This window comes from Budorcas taxicolor, chromosome 13 (genome assembly GCF_023091745.1).
Source record: "Budorcas taxicolor isolate Tak-1 chromosome 13, Takin1.1, whole genome shotgun sequence".
Lineage (NCBI taxonomy): Eukaryota > Metazoa > Chordata > Mammalia > Artiodactyla > Bovidae > Budorcas > Budorcas taxicolor.
Window position 1 is genome coordinate 1,802,925 of NC_068922.1, and position 20,562 is coordinate 1,823,486.

The window sequence follows — 20,562 nt, forward strand, 5'->3', positions numbered from 1 at the left end:
GTTTCTCAGCATTCAAATGATCTTTTGATGAACTTCTGGGGGAGAAAGTGGTCTCCCCGTCCTACTCCTCTGCCATCTTAGGACCGCCCCCCTGCTATCATGTTTTTACCTCTGAGTTTGACATCTGGATGAAGAGAAGACAAACCATTGGTGAAAGAGTAAATTGCTAGAACTTTTAACAGAAAGCAAATTGATTATGTATATTTAAAGTCTGAAAAATATGCAGTCTTTGAACCAGCAATTCTATTGCAGAGGACTCATTCTGAGGAAAAAGTTTATACAAAGATTCAGCTACCAGAGTATTCAATATAATATTATTTATACTAGTGAAAAATGAGAACTCAAAAGATAATGGAATATTAGTTAGTCATGTTATAGCTCTATATATTTTATAATACAAAGATTTAAGCCTCTGCCTACAATGTGGGAGACCCAGGTTCGATCCTTGGGTCAGGAAGATCCCCTGCAGAAGGAAATGGCAACCCACTCCAGTATTCTTGCCTGGGAAATCCCATGGATGGAGGATCCTGGTGGCCTACAGTCTACAGGGTGGCAAAGAGTTGGACATGACTAAGCAACTTCACTTTCAAAATATTAATATTATATGATGATGTTCATAATATATTTTTCAGTGTGTGTATATATATATATATGATTGCATCTTGATAAAAGAACTATACATACACATGCACACACACATTTCTTCCTCTGTAAGTGTATATACTAAGATTTTAATAGTAATTCTCTCTGAATGAAGAGTTAGGCATGTTCAGAAAAGTTTCAGTTTTCTTCCCTCTCTGCTCATCTCATTTCCTAATTTTTCTTCCATAAACATATACTACTTTTATATTAATACAAAACTTTTTCAACAAGGAAAAAGAAATACTATCCTCAGATATCCAGATGACACCACCCTTATGGCAGAAAGTGAAGAAGAACTAAAAAGCCTCTTGATGAAAGTGAAAGAGGAGAGTGAAAAATTTGGCTTAAAGCTCAATATTCAGAAAATGAATATCATGGCATCTGGTCCCATCACTTCATGGGAAATAGATGGGAAAACAGTGGAAACAGTGTCAGACTTTATTTTCCTGGTCTCCAAAATCACTGCAGATGGTGACTGCAGCCATGAAATTAAAAGATGTTTACTCCTTGGAAGAAAAGTTATGACCAACCTAGATAGTATATTCAAAAGCAGAGACATTACTTTGCCGACTAAGGTCCGTCTAGTCAAGGCTATGGTTTTTCCAGTGGTCATGTGTGGATGTGAGAGTTGGACTGTGAAGAAAGCTGAGAGCTGAAGAATTGATACTTTTGAACTGTGGTGTTGGAGAAGACTCTTGAGAGTCCCTTGGACTGCAAGGAGATTCAACCAGTCCATTCTGAAGGAGATCAGCCCTGGGATTTCTTTGGAAGGAATGATATTAAAGCTGAAACTCCAGTACTTTGGCCACCTCATGAGAAGAGTTGACTCATTGAAAAAGACTCTGATGCTGGGAGGGATTGGGGGCAGGAGGAAAAGGGAATGACAGAGGATGAGATGTCTGGATGGCATCACTGACTCAATGGACATGAGTCTGAGTGAACTCCAGGAGTTGGTGATGGACAGGGAGGCCTGGCTTGCTGCGATTCATGGGGTCACAAAGAGTCGGACACAACTGAGCGACTGAACTGAACTAAACTGAACATTTACCAGAAAGATCTTCTCTATTCACAAATGCACTTGTGGTTGTGTTTGTTTTGTTTCTTTGGTTGGTTGGTTGGGTTTTGAGGCTTTGATTGTTAATGAAGAAACAAGCTATGATGATGAACCAAAATCAGGAAGATGGCTCTCTCCATGTATTATATAAAAACTACTTTAGTAACGATAAAGAATTATCTCAATATTCTGTATTAGTCACCTCAGAAATGTTACAACAAAAGAAAAATTCTAAATAGAATCTGAGTAAACTAAAGTGTGAGTCATATTTCTTTCATTTGAAGTAAAGTCATTCTAAATAAGAAATGTTAAGGACCTTCATTTTTATGAACATTCAGATTTTTATTCCTTAGTTATGGTCATATTTATTTTCCTTTTCAGAGGAAAAAGATTATTATTTGAAAACATTTTCACTTTATTTTAAATAATAAAACCATGTGTGAATAAGTCTTTTGATCATAAAAGTAACATGTGTTTATGAGGGAACATTGGGAAATGTACCCTAAACTTTACTACCCAGAGATAAGCACTAAAAACAGTTTGGTGTCCATGCATAGGATTTTAACCATTCTATATTTTAAAAACAGTTGATCCATGTTTAGGTATTTAAATTCTCTCAAAGTCTGTGAGACTCATGTAATTACATTTTTCTCTATTATTTCTGGCATTTGGGGATAAATATAGTAAAGCAGCATGACCCTAGACTACTGTTTATCCATATCAAATTGCAATTGTGGCTAATGTTTTCCATCTTGAATGCTACCAGAGTTTTATGCAAACTAATAATAATAATATGATATCAGAAACCCATAAAAATAATGCATTCACATTCCTCTTAACTCTTCATTTCCTCTAGGACAGATATCAGTGGATGGATTTATGCGCTATCTGAGTGGAGAAGAAAATGGAGTCGTTTCACCTGAGAAACTGGATTTGAATGAAGATATGTCTCAGCCCCTTTCTCACTATTTCATTAATTCCTCACACAACACCTACCTCACAGGTATGAGTTATAGTTCTTTGACAATTATTGTAGCCAGTCTCACCGAATGTCACCAGCCTCTGCTTTCTGTTGTTCAGAAGTACCGGTGGATTTCCTTTCACTTCCTGTGAGACCTGGGGGCTCCATGACTAGAGGCTCTTCCCAAAAGTAACAATGTCATTTATTCACATGTCCTTCTTGCCTGGAGATCACCATGGACAAAGGAGCCTGGCAGGCTACAGTCCATGGGGTCACAGAGTTAGACACGACTGAGCAACTAATACTGTAACACTTCCTGTGTTTCCAACTCATCTGAAATGTATCCATGCCTGATATCTTCAGACCAATGGAATTCTTATGTAACTGAATTCATCTTCAATGGACTTCAATCCATTTATTATCCTGTCTGGTTCTCTGGACTGTGTTCATCTACAGAAAATTTCCAAAACCCTGAATAACTTCAGCTTTAAGGTAAATTAATAATTTTGCTCGAAGTGGACAGGGCTTTATTATTGCTGTTGTTTAGCTGCTAAGTTGTGTCTGACTTTTGTAACCCCATAGACTGTATCACAACAGGCCCTTCTGTCCACGGAATTTCTCAGGCAGGAATACTGGAGTGGGTTAGTGGGTTATCATTTCCTTCTCCAGGGGATCTTCCCGACCTAGGATCAAACCTGCATCTTCTATTTGGTTGGCAGATTCTTTACCACTGAGCCACCAGGGAAGGTACAGAGTTTTAGACATAAACAAATTTCTTGTGAGCAACAACTTATACTTTGTTGTAAATATTCTAATAAAGGAGAAAAAAAGCAACACTCTGTTTCTTAACTTGGCCCTAAATTGAGGATTGTCAATTGAGTAGACTGACAATCTAGTTTTTAGTAGGTTGTTAAATAGAAAAAATATTAAAACATATCTATATATTACCTCTACATAGTTTAGAATTAAAAGTTTAATAAATACCAATTTCTATAAGCTAAAAATGTTTTTATAATCAAAATATATTTCTTGCAGAATACTCTCTGATTACTAGCTTTGGAAAAACTTTAAAAAAAGACCTACTAGTTAAAAAAAAAAAAAAAAAGACTTTCAAAAACCTTACATGCTCTTGCTTCACACAATCCATTATCCAAATGAATAGAAGATAGACAGACCTTAAGACCCATAATGCAAACAAAGTAAAGTCTGGGGTCTCATTTGGTATCTGTACGTAGTAGCTGCTTGCCATGCCTTAGGGGTAGTTCTGGTGCATTTATGGCTTACTGTCTGGGGGCATGTGGTTTGTGTAACAAGACAGACCAGCAATGCCATGCACATAATGGCAGTGAGATCCAGGCACTAAATATGTGTGGGGTTTTCACAGGGTTCAGGCATCTGACAAATAAGCAGTTCTTTCTTCTAAATTCCTTAAAGGAATTCATTCCTCTAGACACAAATGTATGTTGTGCTGGAATCAAATCCAGCATTGGCCTGGTAGCCCATACTTGGTGAAAATAGCTTAGAGTAGAAATGCCTCTTAGACAGATATGTGGCCACTGGAAGGCTGGAATGGGCACTCTCAGGATGGTTCCATATGATCCTAGACCATTTGTTGGAATCATACACTGAGTTCTGCCATCAACTGAACTGCAATGGCATGATTTTCTTGAAAATTGGATGGCTCTCAGACTATTTGTGTGGGCTGTTTTGTTTCAACCACATTGCCTACTAAGAGAGATTCATGGTATAAAACTAATTAGATTCATGTTTGGCTCATCATAAACCCATTATGGTCATCTCTTCTTGTATAACAAATCATGTAAAAACTCATGGGCATAAAAGAGCCACCATTTAATTTTGGTCCATATTCTATAGGTCAAGAACTCAGACAAGGCACAGAGCAGGTGGTTTGTTTCTGTTCTCTGTCATCTTGGGCTCCAGCTGGGAAGCCAATGCCTGGGGTGATGCAAACACCTTGGTTGTGGGAATCATCTGGAAGCTTCTCCACAAGCATGTCTGGCACCTGGGCTAGAGACATAATAGCTGGGCTCAGTTAGGACTGCTGACCTAATCGCCTGTAAGGCTTCCCTGTGTGGCTTGGACTTCCTCAGGTTAGGTGGGCATCTTACATGGCAGCTTATAGCTGCCAAAGCAAGTGTCCCAAAGAACACGGAGGAAACTTAATTGTTGTTGTGCCCTTAGCCTCTGAAGTTCCATACTGTCACTGCTTTATTTGTCAAAAAAGTCACAACCCTACCCAGTTTCAAGGCAGGGGACATAGACCACAGCCCTCAATGGGAGGAATGTTAGAATATTTTTAGTCTTCTTTTAAAATTACTACAGGTTTCATAGCTTCAAGAAGAGTCTCCACTTAGCACACTTTCTTGGATTCAGTTTCCTAGGCTTATTACAAAAGTTTTGCAGCTCCCACTCCAATTGTTAACACTTTGTAAAGGATTTTTTTCCCTCTCAGAGATCCTTAATCTTATTTGGTGTCATTGATGTATATGGCACTCTGGTGAAGACTATGAACCCTTCTAAGGATGTTAAATGCATAAAACAATGTACGTAAAATTAAAGAGGAAATAAATTCCATTGAAATATTTTTATCAAATATTTAAAAACAAATTTGTGATACAGTTGTGTACATTTTATTAACACAATTTAAATCACATGTATTTTATTACACAATTTTTAAGAATCATAAATAATGCATGTGATATTTGTAACTGTTGAAATATGATATGAAAATGTCTGTGATTTCTAGTATTTACAAAGTCACAGTACCACTAATACTACAGTGATTTGTGACCTACATTCATAACTGAAGAGAATGTTAAACTATGCATGGTGGTTTGCATTGAAGATATAATCATTTTTCTCATCTAAGTTTGAAGAGGTCTATAGAAGCTCAAGAATCAGCCTGCAATGCAGGAGACCCCGGTTTAATTCCTGGGCTGGGAAGATCCACTGAAGAAGGCATAGGCTACCCACTTCAGTATTCTTGGGCTTCCCTGGTAGCTCAGACGGTAAAGAATCTACCTGCAATGTGGGAGACCTGGGTTCAATCCCTGGGTTGGGAAGATTCCCCTGGAGAAGGGAAAGGATCTACCCACTCCAGTATTCTGGCCTAGAGAATTCCATAGACTCTATAGTCCATGGGGTCACAAAGAATTGGACAGGACTGACCGACTTTCACTTTCACTTTCATGGAAGCTCAAGTTAAGAGTCTAGATCTTTGACTTAATAGGATACTAACAAATGTAACTGTGAAGACTTTGACACGATTGAATCTTGCATTCATCATGTACTTAGGACCACAAAACTCATAAAAATGTATGTTCAGGTGAATTCTAGACGTTGTTTCATCTAGAAGTCACAATATGCAGTAATTTTACAAATAGCCCCTTTTAAGTCCAAAATTGAATATATTTATGTCCATTAGTATCTATATTATTTGCCATATAATAAGAGAGGCAATGGTACCGAAACAATTTGAGTTGCAATATTGACTGGTGGTGTGTGTGTGTGTGTGTGTGTGTGTGTGTGTGTGTGTGTGTATCATTATGGACTTAAAGTTTTCAGAGTTTATGTAGATTCACTGAACCATAGCCTCTGTTCTCCTTTTGATGTCAGATTGCCTCAGCTGTGGTCAGTGGGAACATTTTTTAGGTTGGCTGCTCTCTCTTCTTAACATGACCCATTGATCTTTGAAGATGTCCTTGTTTCCTGGCACATAGAGGTCTTGCAGACTCACCTTGTTCCTTCCTGCACCATGCATGGAATCAGACTTTTCCCTCAATAAGCCCTTGCTGCTTTTAGTGTGAAAAATATGTGTATGGGTAATGGCTCCCCACTCCAGTACTCTTGCCTGGAAAATCCCATGGATGGAGGAGCCTGGTGGGCTACAGTCCATGAGGTTGCTAAGAGTCAGACATGACGGAGCGACTTCACTTTCACTTTTCACTTTCACACATTGGAGAAGGAAATGGCAGCCCACTCCAGTGTTCTTGCCTGGGGAATCCCAGGGACAGGGGAGCCTGGTAGGCTGCCGTCTATGAGGTCACATAGACTCGGACACAACTGAAGCAACTTAGCAGCCCCAGTGGCGGCAACAGCAATTTGAACGCTGTACTATGGCATGTTGTTTCTGGACCATTTCAGTGAACAAAGCAAGAAAAGATACTTTTTGTTTTCTTGTGAAGGCACAAGAGTTCACTTAACCATTTCTATTCCTTCCAATTTAAATTCTTGATTCTATAGCTGTGTTTCCTTTATCAATCTTGATTCCTTGCAAATTATGCATAATCACTCATTTGCTTTACTGGTAACACAATAATAACTGTAAGAAAGTTGTTCAATATCAATGCAAACAATAAAACTACAAAATATGGTTAACTTTTTCTCAGTAGCTCTGTTTTTTTAACTGCTTTTTACTAAGTATTTTTAATCCTATTAATTTCTTCATTTGCCCTCCCTCTGATTAACTTGTTCAAGCCATATAAGGTAAAGAACTTGGCTTCTTTGTTTCAGTTGGGTTTGGGATGTTAGCATATTAATGGCCAATAGTTTTGAGAAAGTGGGTCTTTCAGCTACTAAAAAAGTGAAGGGTCCACTCTATTTTTCACTGAAGAAAGAACTCCAATAGCTATCTCCAAATTTCTGAATAATGATTTCATATCACTACCATCTGATATACATGATTTCTGACTAAGTATACCAACTCTCCCCAATTTTTAAATTTCTAGTAGTATTAGAATTCACATATTTTTAAATATTCAGTTTTTAAAACTGCTACTTATGTTAGATCGTGTTCTGATCTTTAAGGTTGTTTTTAAACTTCTTCACTTTTCAGAGCCATATATTGTCAAACTGAAGTTTATATTATGTAAATTTCCATGCTTAAAACATTATTTTGTCCCACTACCAGTCAAAATTTCTTATTTTCCTTCTGCAGAATTAAGGAAAATTCCATATTATTAATTTTAAAAACAACATATAAATTCTAATATAGGATCTTGATATTTTGACTGAGATCCTCTTTTGAGGTAAAATTTGGTTTTACTTTGTATGATATTCATATGATATTATTAGTGTGCTTGTTCTAAATATAGATAAACCTCATGTAGAACTCACCTTTCAGAGATCTTTGGGTAAATATGAACATCTGTGATATAGAAATTCAAGCTTCCAAAAGCCAATCATGGATATTGTAAAATTTTAATAACATCATAGAATCCAGCTAAATGTTAAAATCAGTATCTAGAAAATGAGTTAGATCTTATACTTTACAAGCAGTTCCAGAACAAATAGAAATATTTTCTATAGAAACATTATTTCATACAGGGTGTATTTGGTGGAAAAAGAAAAGTTTTTCTATTCACATGAGCCTTTAAAATGCTAGGCACAAAGAAAGCTTGGCAGCTACTGCAGTATGTTTCAAATATAGGAAAAAAGACTTGCAGAGACACTCTCACTAAGGTTAAGATCAATCCTCCGCCTGTCCCCCCTCCCCCGCCCCCCCACCAATCATGACCACACTACTTATTTCCTTGGAACATTTTAAGAACTTATCTCCTTGGAGTATTTCCTGAGAAATGCCAGTCTAAATTCAAAGGAGAATTTCAATATTTCAAATAATTTCTTTTGAGCATTCAAAGGAAGTGTAAAAATTAAATATACAGTATAAAAACCAATCTATTTAGCAGTGCATTATTAATTATTATGTCTATTTCCCTGCTCATTATTGCCCCTTTGTTGACTATCAAGACACCCAGAAGGAAAAATAAAATTGGATCACTGAAAGAAATACACACACAAAATAAGTAGATTTTTTAATTACAATGGTCATTTTCTAGGGTTTTGGATAGACTTGGCAGTACAAGTAGTGACTATGGTTTAAATTATTATTTTTCCTTGAGGAATCTACCCTTATGACTCAAAACAAGATTGTTTCAGGAATGAACTGGAGAAGGCAATGGCAACCCCTCCAGTCCTCTAGCCTGGAAAATCCCATGGACTGAAGAGCCTGGTAGGCTGCAGTCCATGGGGTCACTAAGAGATGGACACGGAGTGACTTCACTTTCACTTTTAACTTTCATGCACTGGAGAAGGAAATGGCAACCCACTTCACTGTTCTTGCCTGGAGAATCCCGGGGATGGGGGAGCCTGGTGGGCTGCCATCTATTGGGTTGCACAGAGTCGGACACGACTAAAGTGACTTAGCAGCAGCAGCAGCAGGACTGAACAGTGTCCATTCATTTCAACCTAAAATTTTTCAGCTTTAAGTAAATCTTTCCATACTCCAAACAGTTTGGGAGATGTTGTTATTCAGTTGCTAAGTAATATCTGACTTTTTGAGATCCCATGGGCTGCAGCACCCAAGACTTCCTTGTCCTTCACTATCACCCTGAGTTTGCTCAAACTCATCTCCATTGAATCGGTGATGCCATCCAACCACCTCATCCTATCACCCCCCTTCTCCTCCTGCTCTCAATCTTTCCCAGCATCAGAGTCCTTTTCAGTGAGTCAACTCTTTGCTCAGTTGCCCAAAGTACTGGAGCTTCAGCTTCAGCATCAGTACTTTCAATTAATATTCAGGGTTTATTTCCTTTAGGATTGACTGGTTGGATCTCCTTGTTGTCCAAGGGACCCTTGAGTCTTCACCAGCGCCACAATTCAATAGCATCAATTTTTTGTGCTCAACTTTCTTTATGGTCCAGCTCTCCATCCATACAGGACTACTGGAAGAACCATAGCTTTGACTATATGGACCTTTGTCGGCAACATGATGTCTCTGCTTTTTAATACATTGTCTATATTTATCATAATTTTACTTCCAAGGAGCAAACATCTTTTCATTTCATGGCTGCAGTCACTGTCCACAGTGATTTTGAAACCCACGAAAATAAAATCTGTCACTGTTTCCACTTTACCCCCATCTATTTGCCATAAAGTGATGGGGCCAGATGCCATGACCTTAATTTTTGGAATGTTGAATTTCAAGCCAGCTTTTTCACTGTCCTCTTTCACCTTCATCAAGAGGCTCTTCAGTTCCTCTTCACTTTCTACCATTAGAGTGGTATCCTCTGCATATCTGAGGTTCTTGATATTTCTCCCAGTAATCTTGATTCCACCTTGTGGGAGAAAATGGCTCCATATACTCAGGAAAAGCAAAGTGATGTTATCTCTGAATAATTAGCATTTTTTTATTCCACTTAGGAAATAAAGCATTACATTGGAGGTTTTAGCTATCAGTCTAATGAATTAAACTATCTGATTATTCAACTCTTGAGATGTATGTTCTTGACTGCAGAAAAGCTCTAAAAATATACCTATACCCTTTAAAGTAGTTTCAGTCTTGTCAGAATCAGTCATTCCAACCTTGGTTGGTTGTCAGTCACTGCTAACCCTGGCTTACTGTCACTCTCTCTCTTCATCTCTTCTACTCATTTAGTCCTTGGATATGCAACCTTTCATAATTTATTTTTTCTTTAAAGAGCACATATGTCAATTGAAAAAATGCACAAGATGGAAGTTGTGAATTAAGTTTTATTGGGGGCAAAATCAGGAGGATAGCCTGGAAAACAACATTTCAGATAGCTCTGAGAAATTGCTCCAAAGAGAGAGGGAAGATAGTATTATTTATGACTTTATTGATGATGTATGTGTGGTCAGAGGCTTATGGAGGCTTTGACAGAGGCTTGCTGCTAGTCACAAGGAGCTCATGTCACTGTTAGACAATTTAATGGTGTTCTAGGGATGAGAAGATGCAACAGTTGGGCTCATAAGATCTTCTCCTGAAGATATCTAACTATCTGAAGACCAGTTCTACCAGTTTTTTCCCAGAGCATAGAGTCGTCTCCACCCTGAACTCCTTTCAGTGTGTATTGAAGGTCTACAGTGACTAGTGAGCTAATTCTTAATAGAGGCAGGTGGCAAGTGCCAATTTTTAGTTAGAACACAGACCAATGAAAGTTGGATGATAGAATGTAAAGAGTTGAGCTTAGCAAATAAACAGACCAAGTTTAATTTTGTGTTTAAGTAAATGAACTGTTCTAAACTTTAACTTCTTCATTTAGAAAATGAAAGGAAGTTGAAACAGCCATTATGTTTTGGGCGATAAGTGTGTACATGTGTGCCAAGTTGCTTCAGTCACATCTGACTCTTCATGACCTGATGGACCAAGGCTCACCTGTCCATCCCATGGGATTCTCCAACCAACATTACTGGAGTGGGTTGCCATGCCCTCCTCCAGGGGATCCTCCTAATCCAGGGATGGAACCCATGCTTCTTATGTCTCCTACACTGGTGGGTGGGTTCTTTACCACTGTTGCCACCTGATTACATAAAAGGAAACTATTACTCAGTGGTTTAAACATTAGGAATTTATTACCTCATACAACAAGAAATCCAGAAGCAGAGTGATTGAAGGTTGATTAAATCAGGAATTGTTGGTGTTGTAAGAGACCCAGATGCTTTCCATCTTTTCGTTCCTTTTACAGTTTCAAGACGGCTGTGCACCCAGGGCATCGCCTCCTAAGAAATAAGCTCCATGTGTGGCCCAGGGACATCTCTGTCTTGTGGCCTTTTGTGTGAGTGAGGTTCCCCACACCGCACCCAGTAGACTTTCCTTTATTCCCTACTGGATGTAGAGCAGAGTTACACCATATAGCAATGACATACAAATAGCATTAGCAGGGGCCACAGAACCACTATGATTGGCTGAGAAGAATTAAGATTTACCCCAGACCTGGGAAGGAGACCCTAAATCTTATCAGAACCTAAACAGATTATTCTGATGCCAAGGAAAGAGAGAAAGAAATGGCAACCAGAAGTGTGATAGTGGGGTGAGAGTTTAAATTCTCTGACATATAAGAATGTTCTCCTTTCTTTATACAATACTTACCTCCCTTACTTACCTACCCTTACCTAAATGGTAAGGGTAAGGAATATGTCCTGTGTCATTTTTGTATCCTAAGCCACCAGTATCTGCCTCCCATGGAGAATGTTTGAGAATATGCATAGACCCTAGTGGTGAGGCTCCTATAATCAATAAGGAATATGCTTAAAGTTGTTTTCCCGCTTGCCTAAGCCATCCCATGGCAATTGGATCTATTTCAAAAGAGCTTCATGGTGATAAACCATAATGGAAAAGAATGTAATAAAGTATATACATACACATTGTGTGTGTGTGTGTGTGTGTGTGTGTGTGTGTATAACTGAATCACTTTGCTGTACCATTAACATGGCATGATAAATCAACTATACTTCAATTTAAGTATAAGTTGGCAGATAGATAATATGGAAGAGAGAGATCACATCAAACCAATAGTCCTAGAGATGGTCAGAATGAACAACACTTCCTCTGTATTTTGAATATTTTCCTCAAGTGTAGCTGTTGGTTTCACAGAATTTAAAGCAAGGAGAAATGGTCCCATCTCCATTTTTTGAAGGAGACAGTGTTTACTGAAGAAAGCCACTGAATTAACAAATGCATCACATTCTATAACCTTCTTCCCCTGAGGTTGAAGAGAAGACAATAAATAATAGTAAATATAAATATAGGCAATCAATCATCAAAGTCCACAAGATGAGAAATTTCTCAGAATACTGTGTTAATGGAGGAATTGTTATTTTCAATTTTTGGTCTCTTCCATCTATGGATGCCTTGGATAATCTGAGAGAAAGCTCAAGTGAATGGAACCAGCTGCCCAAAATTAATGCAGTCAAGTGAGAAGTTGCAGAGCTATGTCTCCGGGTGGTATTATGAATTAATCTAAGATAGAGTTTCAGCTCCAAAGTTCAATCATGGGCTTGGAATGTACTCCAAAATATGTTCACAGCCAGGCAGAGATGATGTCAGATACTAGTTTCAGAAACAACAAAGGTTGAGTGACTCATGACATATCATTAATCCTAACCCACAGCAATCCCCTGGCCCCAGAAGGTCAATTTATTGGATCTAATCAAATGAAAATATAATAAGTGGATGGAATATAATAATGAGGAGTTACAAATTTTAGAGAACAATAAACCAGCTTTGAGGCTTTAAGTAGAAATGGAGTAGGGGAGAATATCAGTAATGATTCATATATTTGGAAAAAAGCTCCATAAATGAAGGAAAACATGGAGAACCAAATATGCATTCCAAGCAATAAGACAACTATGGATAAATGTATAGTTCTTAATGCTTCCTTTGAGAGGTTTCCATTACAAATACAAATTGTTCATTTTGAGAATGAACCAAATTACCTTAGAGAAATTTTGGGAGTCTTAGATATTGAACAGTAAACACCACACAGACACACACACTCACACACAAACACATATACACTCTCCCCCTTCCCTTTCTTTGTTTTGATTTGTTTTACTTTTCAGAATCTTTTTGTCTCACAAACTCAACTCCATGCCTTACCATGTCTTTCAAAATATTAGCTGATCAACATTTAAAAAGTATATCAAATCCCTTCTATTTGAATGATAAAAAATATATAGGACATTTCACCCCAAAACAATGAATTTCACCTTTTTCTCAAGCATGCATGGAACCTTCTCCAGGATAGATCACATCCTGGGCCATAAATCTAGCCTTGGTAAATTCAAAAAAATTGAAATCATTCCAAGCATCTTTTCTGACCATAATGCAGTAAGATTAGATCTCAATTACAGGAGAAAAACTATTAAAAATTCCAACATATGGAGGCTGAACAACACGCTTCTGAATAACCAACAAATCACAGAAGAAATCAAAAAAGAAATCAAAATATGCATAGAAATGAGTGAAAATGAAAACACAACAACCTAAAACCTGTGGAACGCTGTAAAAGTAGTGCTAAGGGAAAAGTTCATAGCAATACAGGCATACCTCAAGAAACAAGAAAAAAGTCAAATAAATAACCTAACTCTACACCTAAAGCAACTAGAAAAGGAAGAAATGAAGAACCCCTAGGTTAGCAGAAGGAAAGAAATCTTTAAAAAAAATAGGGCAGAAATAAATGCAAAAGAAACAAAAGAGACCATAGCAAAAATCAACAAAGCCAAAAGCTGGTTCTTTGAAAGGATAAATCAAATTGACAAACCATTAGCCAGACTCATCAAGAAACAAAGGGAGAAAAATCAAATCAATAAAATTAGAAATGAAATGGAGAGATCACAACAGACAACACAGAAATACAAAGCATCATAAGAGACTACTATCAGCAATTATATGCCAATAAAATAGACAACGTGGAAGAAATGGACAAATTCTTAGAAAAGTACAATTTTCCAAAACTGAACCAGGGAGAAATAGAAAATCTTAACAGACCCATCACAAACACAGAAATTGAAACTGTAATCAGAAATCTTCCAGCAAACAAAAGCTCAGGTCCAGACGGCTTCACAGCTGAATTCTACCAAAAATTTAGAGAAGAGCTAACATCTATCCTACTAAAACTCTTCCAAAAAATCGCAGAGGAAGGTAAACTTCCAAACTCATTCTATGAGGCCACCATCACCCTAATACCAAAACCTGACAAAAATACCACCAAAAAAAAAAAGAAAGAAAGAAAGAAAGAAAGAAATCTACAGGCCAATATTACTGATGAACATAGATGCAAAAATCCTTAACAAAATTCTAACAATCAGTGAAGTCGCTCAGTCGTGTCTGACTCTTTGCGACCTGTGGACGGTAGCCCACAAAGCTCCTCCGTCCATAGGATTCTCCAGGCAAGAATACTGGAGTGGGTTGCCATTTCCATCTCCAATCAGAATCCAACAACACATTAAAAAGATCATACACCATGACCAAGTGGGCTTTATCCCAGGGATGCAAGGATTCTTCAATATCTGCAAATCAATCAATGTAATACACCACATTGACAATAAAAGACATATGATTATCTCAATAGATGCAGAGAAAGCCTTTGACAAAATTCAAAATCCACTTATGATAAAAACTCTCCAGAAAGTAGGGATAGAAGGAACATGCCTCAACATAATAAAAGCTATATATGACAAACCCACAGCAAACATTATCCTCAGTGGTGAAAAACTGAAAGCATTTCCCCTAAAGTCAGGAAGAAGACAAGGGTGCCCACTTTCACCACTACTATTCAACATAGTTTTGGAAGTTTTGGCCACAGCAGTCAGAGGAGAAAAAGAAATAAAAGGAATCCAAATTGGAAAAGAAGAAGTAAAACTCACACTGTTTGCAGATGACATGATCCTCTAAATAGAAAACCCTAAAGACTCCACTGGAAAATTACTAGAGCTAATCAATGAATATAGTAAAGTTGCAGGATATAAAATCAACACACAGAAATCCCCTGCATTCCTATACACTAATAATGAGAAAATAGAAAGAGAAATTAAGGAAACAATCCCATTCACCATTTGAATGAAAAGAATAAAATACTTAGGAATATATCTACCTAAAGAAACTAAAGAGCTATATATAGAAAACTATAAAACACTGGTGAAAGAAATCAAAGAGGACACTGATAGATGGAGAAATATACCATGTTCATGGATCAGAAGAATCAATATAGTGAAAATGAGTATACTACCCAAAGCAATCTATAGATTCAATCCAATCCCTATGAAGCTACCAACGGTATTTTTCAGAGAACTAGAACATATAAATTCACAATTTGTATGGAAATACAAAAAAACCTCGAATAGCCAAAGCAATCTTGAGAAAGAAGAATGGAACTGGAGGAATCAACCTGCCTGACTTCAGGCTCTACTACAAAGCCACAGTCATCAAGACAGTATGGTACTGGCACAAAGACAGAAATATAGATCAATGGAACAAAATAGAAAGCCCAGAGATAAATCCACACACCTATGGACACCTTATCTTCGACAAAGGAGGCAAGAATATACAATGGAGAAAAGACAATCTCTTTAACAAGTGGTGCTGGGAAAACTGGTCAACCACTTGTAAAAGAATGAAACTAGATCACTTTCTAACACCATACACAAAAACAAACTCAAAATGGATTAAAGATCTAAACGTAAGACCAGAAACTATAAAACTCCTAGAGGAGAACATAGGCAAAACACTCTCTGACATAAATCACAGCAGGATCCTCTATGACCCACCTCCCAGAATATTGGAAATAAAAGAAAAATAAACAAATGAGACCTAATTAAAATTAAAAGCTTCTGCACAATAAAGGAAACTATAAGCAAGGTGAAAAGACAGCCTTCTGAATGGGAGAAAATAATAGCAAATGAAGCAACGGACAAACAACTAATCTCAAAAATATACAAGCAACTCCTGCAGCTCAATTCCAGGAAAATGAACGACCCAATCAAAAAATGGGCCAAAGAACTAAACAGACATTTCTCCAAAGAAGACATACGGATGGCTAACAAACACATGAAAAGATGCTCAACATCACTCATTATCAGAGAAGTGCAAATCAAAACCACAATGAGGTACCATCTCACTCCAGTCAGAATGGCTGCTATCAAAAAGTCTACAAGCAATAAATGCTGGAGAGGGTGTGGAGAAAAGGGAACCCTCTTACACTGTTGGTGGGAATGCAAACTAGTACAGCCACTGTGGAGAACAGTGTGGAGATTCCTTTAAAAACTGGAAATAGAACTGCCTTATGACCCAGCAATCCCACTGCTGGGCATCCACACTGAGGAAACCAGAGTTGAAAGAGACACCTGTACCCCAATGTTCATCGCAGCACTGTTTATAATAGCCAGGACATGGAAGCAACCTAGATGTCCCTCAGCAGATAAATGGATAAGAAAGCTGTGGTACATATACACAATGGAGTATTACTCAGCCATTAAAAAGAATACATTTGAATCAGTTCTAATGAGGTGGATGAAACTGGAGCCGATTATACAGAGTGAAGTAAGCCAGAAGAAAAAAGCACCAATACAGTATACTAATGCATATATATGGAATTTTAAAAGATGGTAATGATAACCCTGTACGCGAGATAGCAAAAGAGACACAGATGTATAAAACAGTCTTTTGGACTCTGTGGGAGAGGGAAAAGGTGGGATGATTTGGGAGAATGGCATTGAAACATGTATAATATCATATAAGAAACGAATCACTAGTCTAGGTTCGATGCAGGATACAGAATGCTTGGGGCTGGTGCACTGGGATGACCCAGAGGGGCGGAATGGGGAGGGAGGTGGGAAGGGGGTTCAGGATTGGGAGCACGTGTATACCTGTGGAGGATTCATGTTGATGTATGGCAAAAGCAATACTATATTGTAAAGTAAAAAAAAAAAAGAGAGAGAGAGAGAGAGAATGTGTCTAAGATATGGTAACTTTTTCAAATTATCAATGAACTGCACTTGATAAGGCACAAGTAATACTTAATTGAAAATCTACTGAGTATAGTGTTCATTGTTAAGGAGATAATAACTCAGGTAATTAAAATGCTTAATATCCATTTAAAAAATATATGCAGCAAGCAAATTAAAAAAAAAAAAACTGTTTTGGAAACACTTTGAATCTTTTATGACAAACACTCTGCCGTTGGTTAAGTAAGATATACCTTCAGTGTGAAACCATGCAACTCAGGTTGGAATTTGAGCCCACGGTCTTTTAACTGAGATCACACACCTGGTCTCAAGACTTAATGAAGTTCTGGTTCTTGATGTCTCATTGTAGAAAGAATTCAGTGAGAGACAAAGTGATAGGTAAGAAGTGGACTTATTTAGAGAGAATTACACTCCACAGACAGAGTGTAGACCATCTCAGAAGGCAAGAGCAGCCCTAAAATATAGTGTGGCTAATTTTTGTGGGCTGGGTAATTTCATGGGCTAGTGAGTGGTAAGATTATTCCAACTTTTGGAGAGAAAGGGCAGAGATTTCCAGAAAGTGAGCCACTGCCCAACTTTTTGATGGTCAAAATGCCAGGCTGGATGAAACACAAGCTGGAATCAAGATTGTGGAGAGAAATATCAACAACCTCAAATATGCAGATGACAACATGCCTATGGCAGAAAGGGAAAAGGAACTAAAGAGCCTCTTAATGAAAGTGAAAGAAGAGAGTGAAAAAGCTGGCTTAAAAATCAACATTCAAGAAAAGAAGATCATGGATCTGGTCCCATAACTTCATGGCAAATAGATGGGGAAACAATGGAAATAGTGAGAAGCTTTATTTTCTTTGGCTCCAAAATTACTGTGGATGGTTACTGCAGCCATGAAATGAAAAGACACGTGCTCCTTGGAAGAAAAGCTATGGTGGTCCAATGGTTAACAATAGGCCTGCCAATGCAGGGGAAATGAGTTTGATCCTTGGTCCAGGAGGATCCCACATGCCATGGAGCAACTATGCCCCAACCACTGAACTCATTCTCTAGAGCCTGTGCTCTGCAACAAGACAACCAATGAGAAGGCTGTGCACCACAACTAGAGAGTAGGCCCCCCCAACCACAACTAAAGAATGACAACACACAGCATCGAAGACCCGTGCAGCCAAAAATAAATATATATATATATATATATATATATATATATATATTTTTTTTTTTTTTTTAAACAGAGACATAACTTTGCTGTCCAAGGTCTGTATAGTTCAAGCTATGGTTTTTCTAGTAGTCATGTACGGATGCAAGAGTTGGACCATAAAGAAGGCTGAATGCCGAAGAATTGATCCTTTCAAACTATGGTGTTGCAGGAGACTCTTGAGAGTCCCTTGGACTGCAAGGAGATCCTAAAGAAAATCAATCTTGGATGTTCACTGGAAGGACTGATGTTGAAACTCCAATACTTTGGCCACCTGATATAAGGAGCTGACTCACTGGAAAAGACCCTGATGCTGGGAAAGATTGAAGACAGGATGAGAAGGTGACCACAGAGGACAAGATGGTTGGGTGGCATCACCAACTCAAAGGACATGAGTTTGAGCAAATTCCGGGAGATGGTGTAGGAGAGAGAAACCTGGTGTGCTGCAGTCCATGGGGTCACAAATAGTCGGACATGACTGAGTGACTGAACATCTACTTGGAGCTGTCATGGTGCCTGTGGGTGTGTCATTTAACTTGCTGATGTTTTACAATGAGTGTATTCTGAGGTTTGAGGTATAGTGGAAGTGGCCTTGTCTACCATTTTGGACATGAACTGGTTCTAATCAGTTTATGTCATGTCCTTGGGCAATGTCACTCTTCTAAAGGTGGTTTCCCACCAACAACTTCCTTACCGAAGTTAGTAACACTTAACAAAATATTAATGAAATTGCACATTATGTAACAGTATTGGATATAGTCAGTAATATACTTAAAGAATATCCTAGGTAGTACACAAGAAAATCTGCTCTACTGTTGAATAGCTGTGCAATTGTCTGCAGGAGCTAGCATTTTTAATGAGTCAACCTGATTAATTATTTGAATTCTTCACTTCTTTAGCTAAAGTAGCCCTCCTTAAGTTTAACATGTAAATGAACATCAGTTCTCCTTCACTCCCACTCTCCCTTTTTTGTTTAGGCAGAAAGCCTTTATTACAACAAACTTTGAAGCTATTATAAATAGCAAATTAAATATCTAGCATCAGAAACTTTCTAGGTTATTTTGTCAGCATTTCTGCTTTTGCAAATATTTGTGTATTTAAAATGACTTATTTTTTCCAGTAAAGAAAAGTGATTTTGCAAACCTACTTAATCAGCCTTTCCATGCATAAGGGCTCTATAGAACTGAAAAATGTCACCCTATTGCTATGCTGATACTGGATGTTGTGAGATGCATATAAAACTAAAATTAAGCCAATAGGTTTAATCCCATTTTCTCTGTCCTGTGTGTCTCCACTGAGCAGATCTTGTCCATTTCAAAATCATTTTGACAGTTTTCATTGATATATCAGTTTTAAATTACTGCTGAAAAAATGGAGGCATATAGAAGATAACTCACAGGAAATCTTTAATGTGGAAAGCCAAAAACTTCCATTTGTGTGTTGATGGTAGTGGGCTTGCCTCAAAACTTATTTATTATTAATCTTTAAAAAATTTTTATCAAAGAAATTTCCTGGTAATCCAATGGTTGGGACCTGGAGCTGTAACTGCCATGAACCAAGTTCAAGGCCTGGTCAGGGAACCAAGATTCTGCAATCTGCAAGGTGCAATCATAGATAAATAAATAATTTATTAAGAAGTTACAACCTTCCATTGACTTCTTAAGTGAAACAGAAATAGCTGGGCTTCTACTCCTGCCCACAGATTTCTCAAGTGCTTGTTGACTACAATTCATATCACTTTACTAGAGAATTTCAGTTCTGCTTCCAAGGGTTTTTAATTTTGGTAAATTTTGTCTATTTTCTTTCTTTGCTATTTGTACTTTTGGTGTCATATCTATGAAACAATTCCCTAACCTAAGTCACAAAAATTTACCTCTACATTCTCTGTTTAGAGTTTTATAATTTTAGCCCATACAGTTAGGAGCTTCATTGATTGTGTGTGTGTGTGTTCTGTGTATGATGTAATAGGAATCCAACTTCACTATTTTCCATATGGCAATCCAGTTGTCCTAGCACCATTTCTTAAAAAGATCATTTTCTGCAGTGAATTGTTTTAGAACCCTAGCTGTCAGTCAGTTTAACATAATTGTGAGGGCTTATCTCTGGAGTCTCAATTTTATTGCATTGACCTATGTGTCTAATTTTATGCCAGTACCACTCTGCCTTGATCACTGGAGTTTATAGTTAAGTTTGAAGCTGGGAAGTCTTCCAACTTTGTCCTTATTTTTTACAATCATTTTTGCTATTATGGGTCCTTTAAATTTCCATATGAATTTTGGGGTCAATTTGTACAAAAAAGACAGATATGATTTTTATGGGAATTGAATTTGTAAATCAACTTGAGACTTAGTGCCACCTTAACAATTTTAAGTCTTCTGCTCCGTGAACATGGGATGTCTTTCCATTTACCTGCTGCTGCTGCTGCTAAGTCAC

General features: G+C 37.6%; 1 protein-coding gene across 1 annotated transcript in view; it reads left to right on the plus strand.

Moving 5' to 3' along the window:
- Positions 1-20,562, plus strand: part of PLCB1 (phospholipase C beta 1) — an 854,020-nt gene that overhangs the window by 634,032 nt on the left and 199,426 nt on the right. The window contains exon 10 of the mRNA XM_052650392.1: positions 2,553-2,699. Coding sequence (XP_052506352.1) covers positions 2,553-2,699 — 147 coding nt within the window. The remainder of the gene's footprint in view (positions 1-2,552; positions 2,700-20,562) is intronic.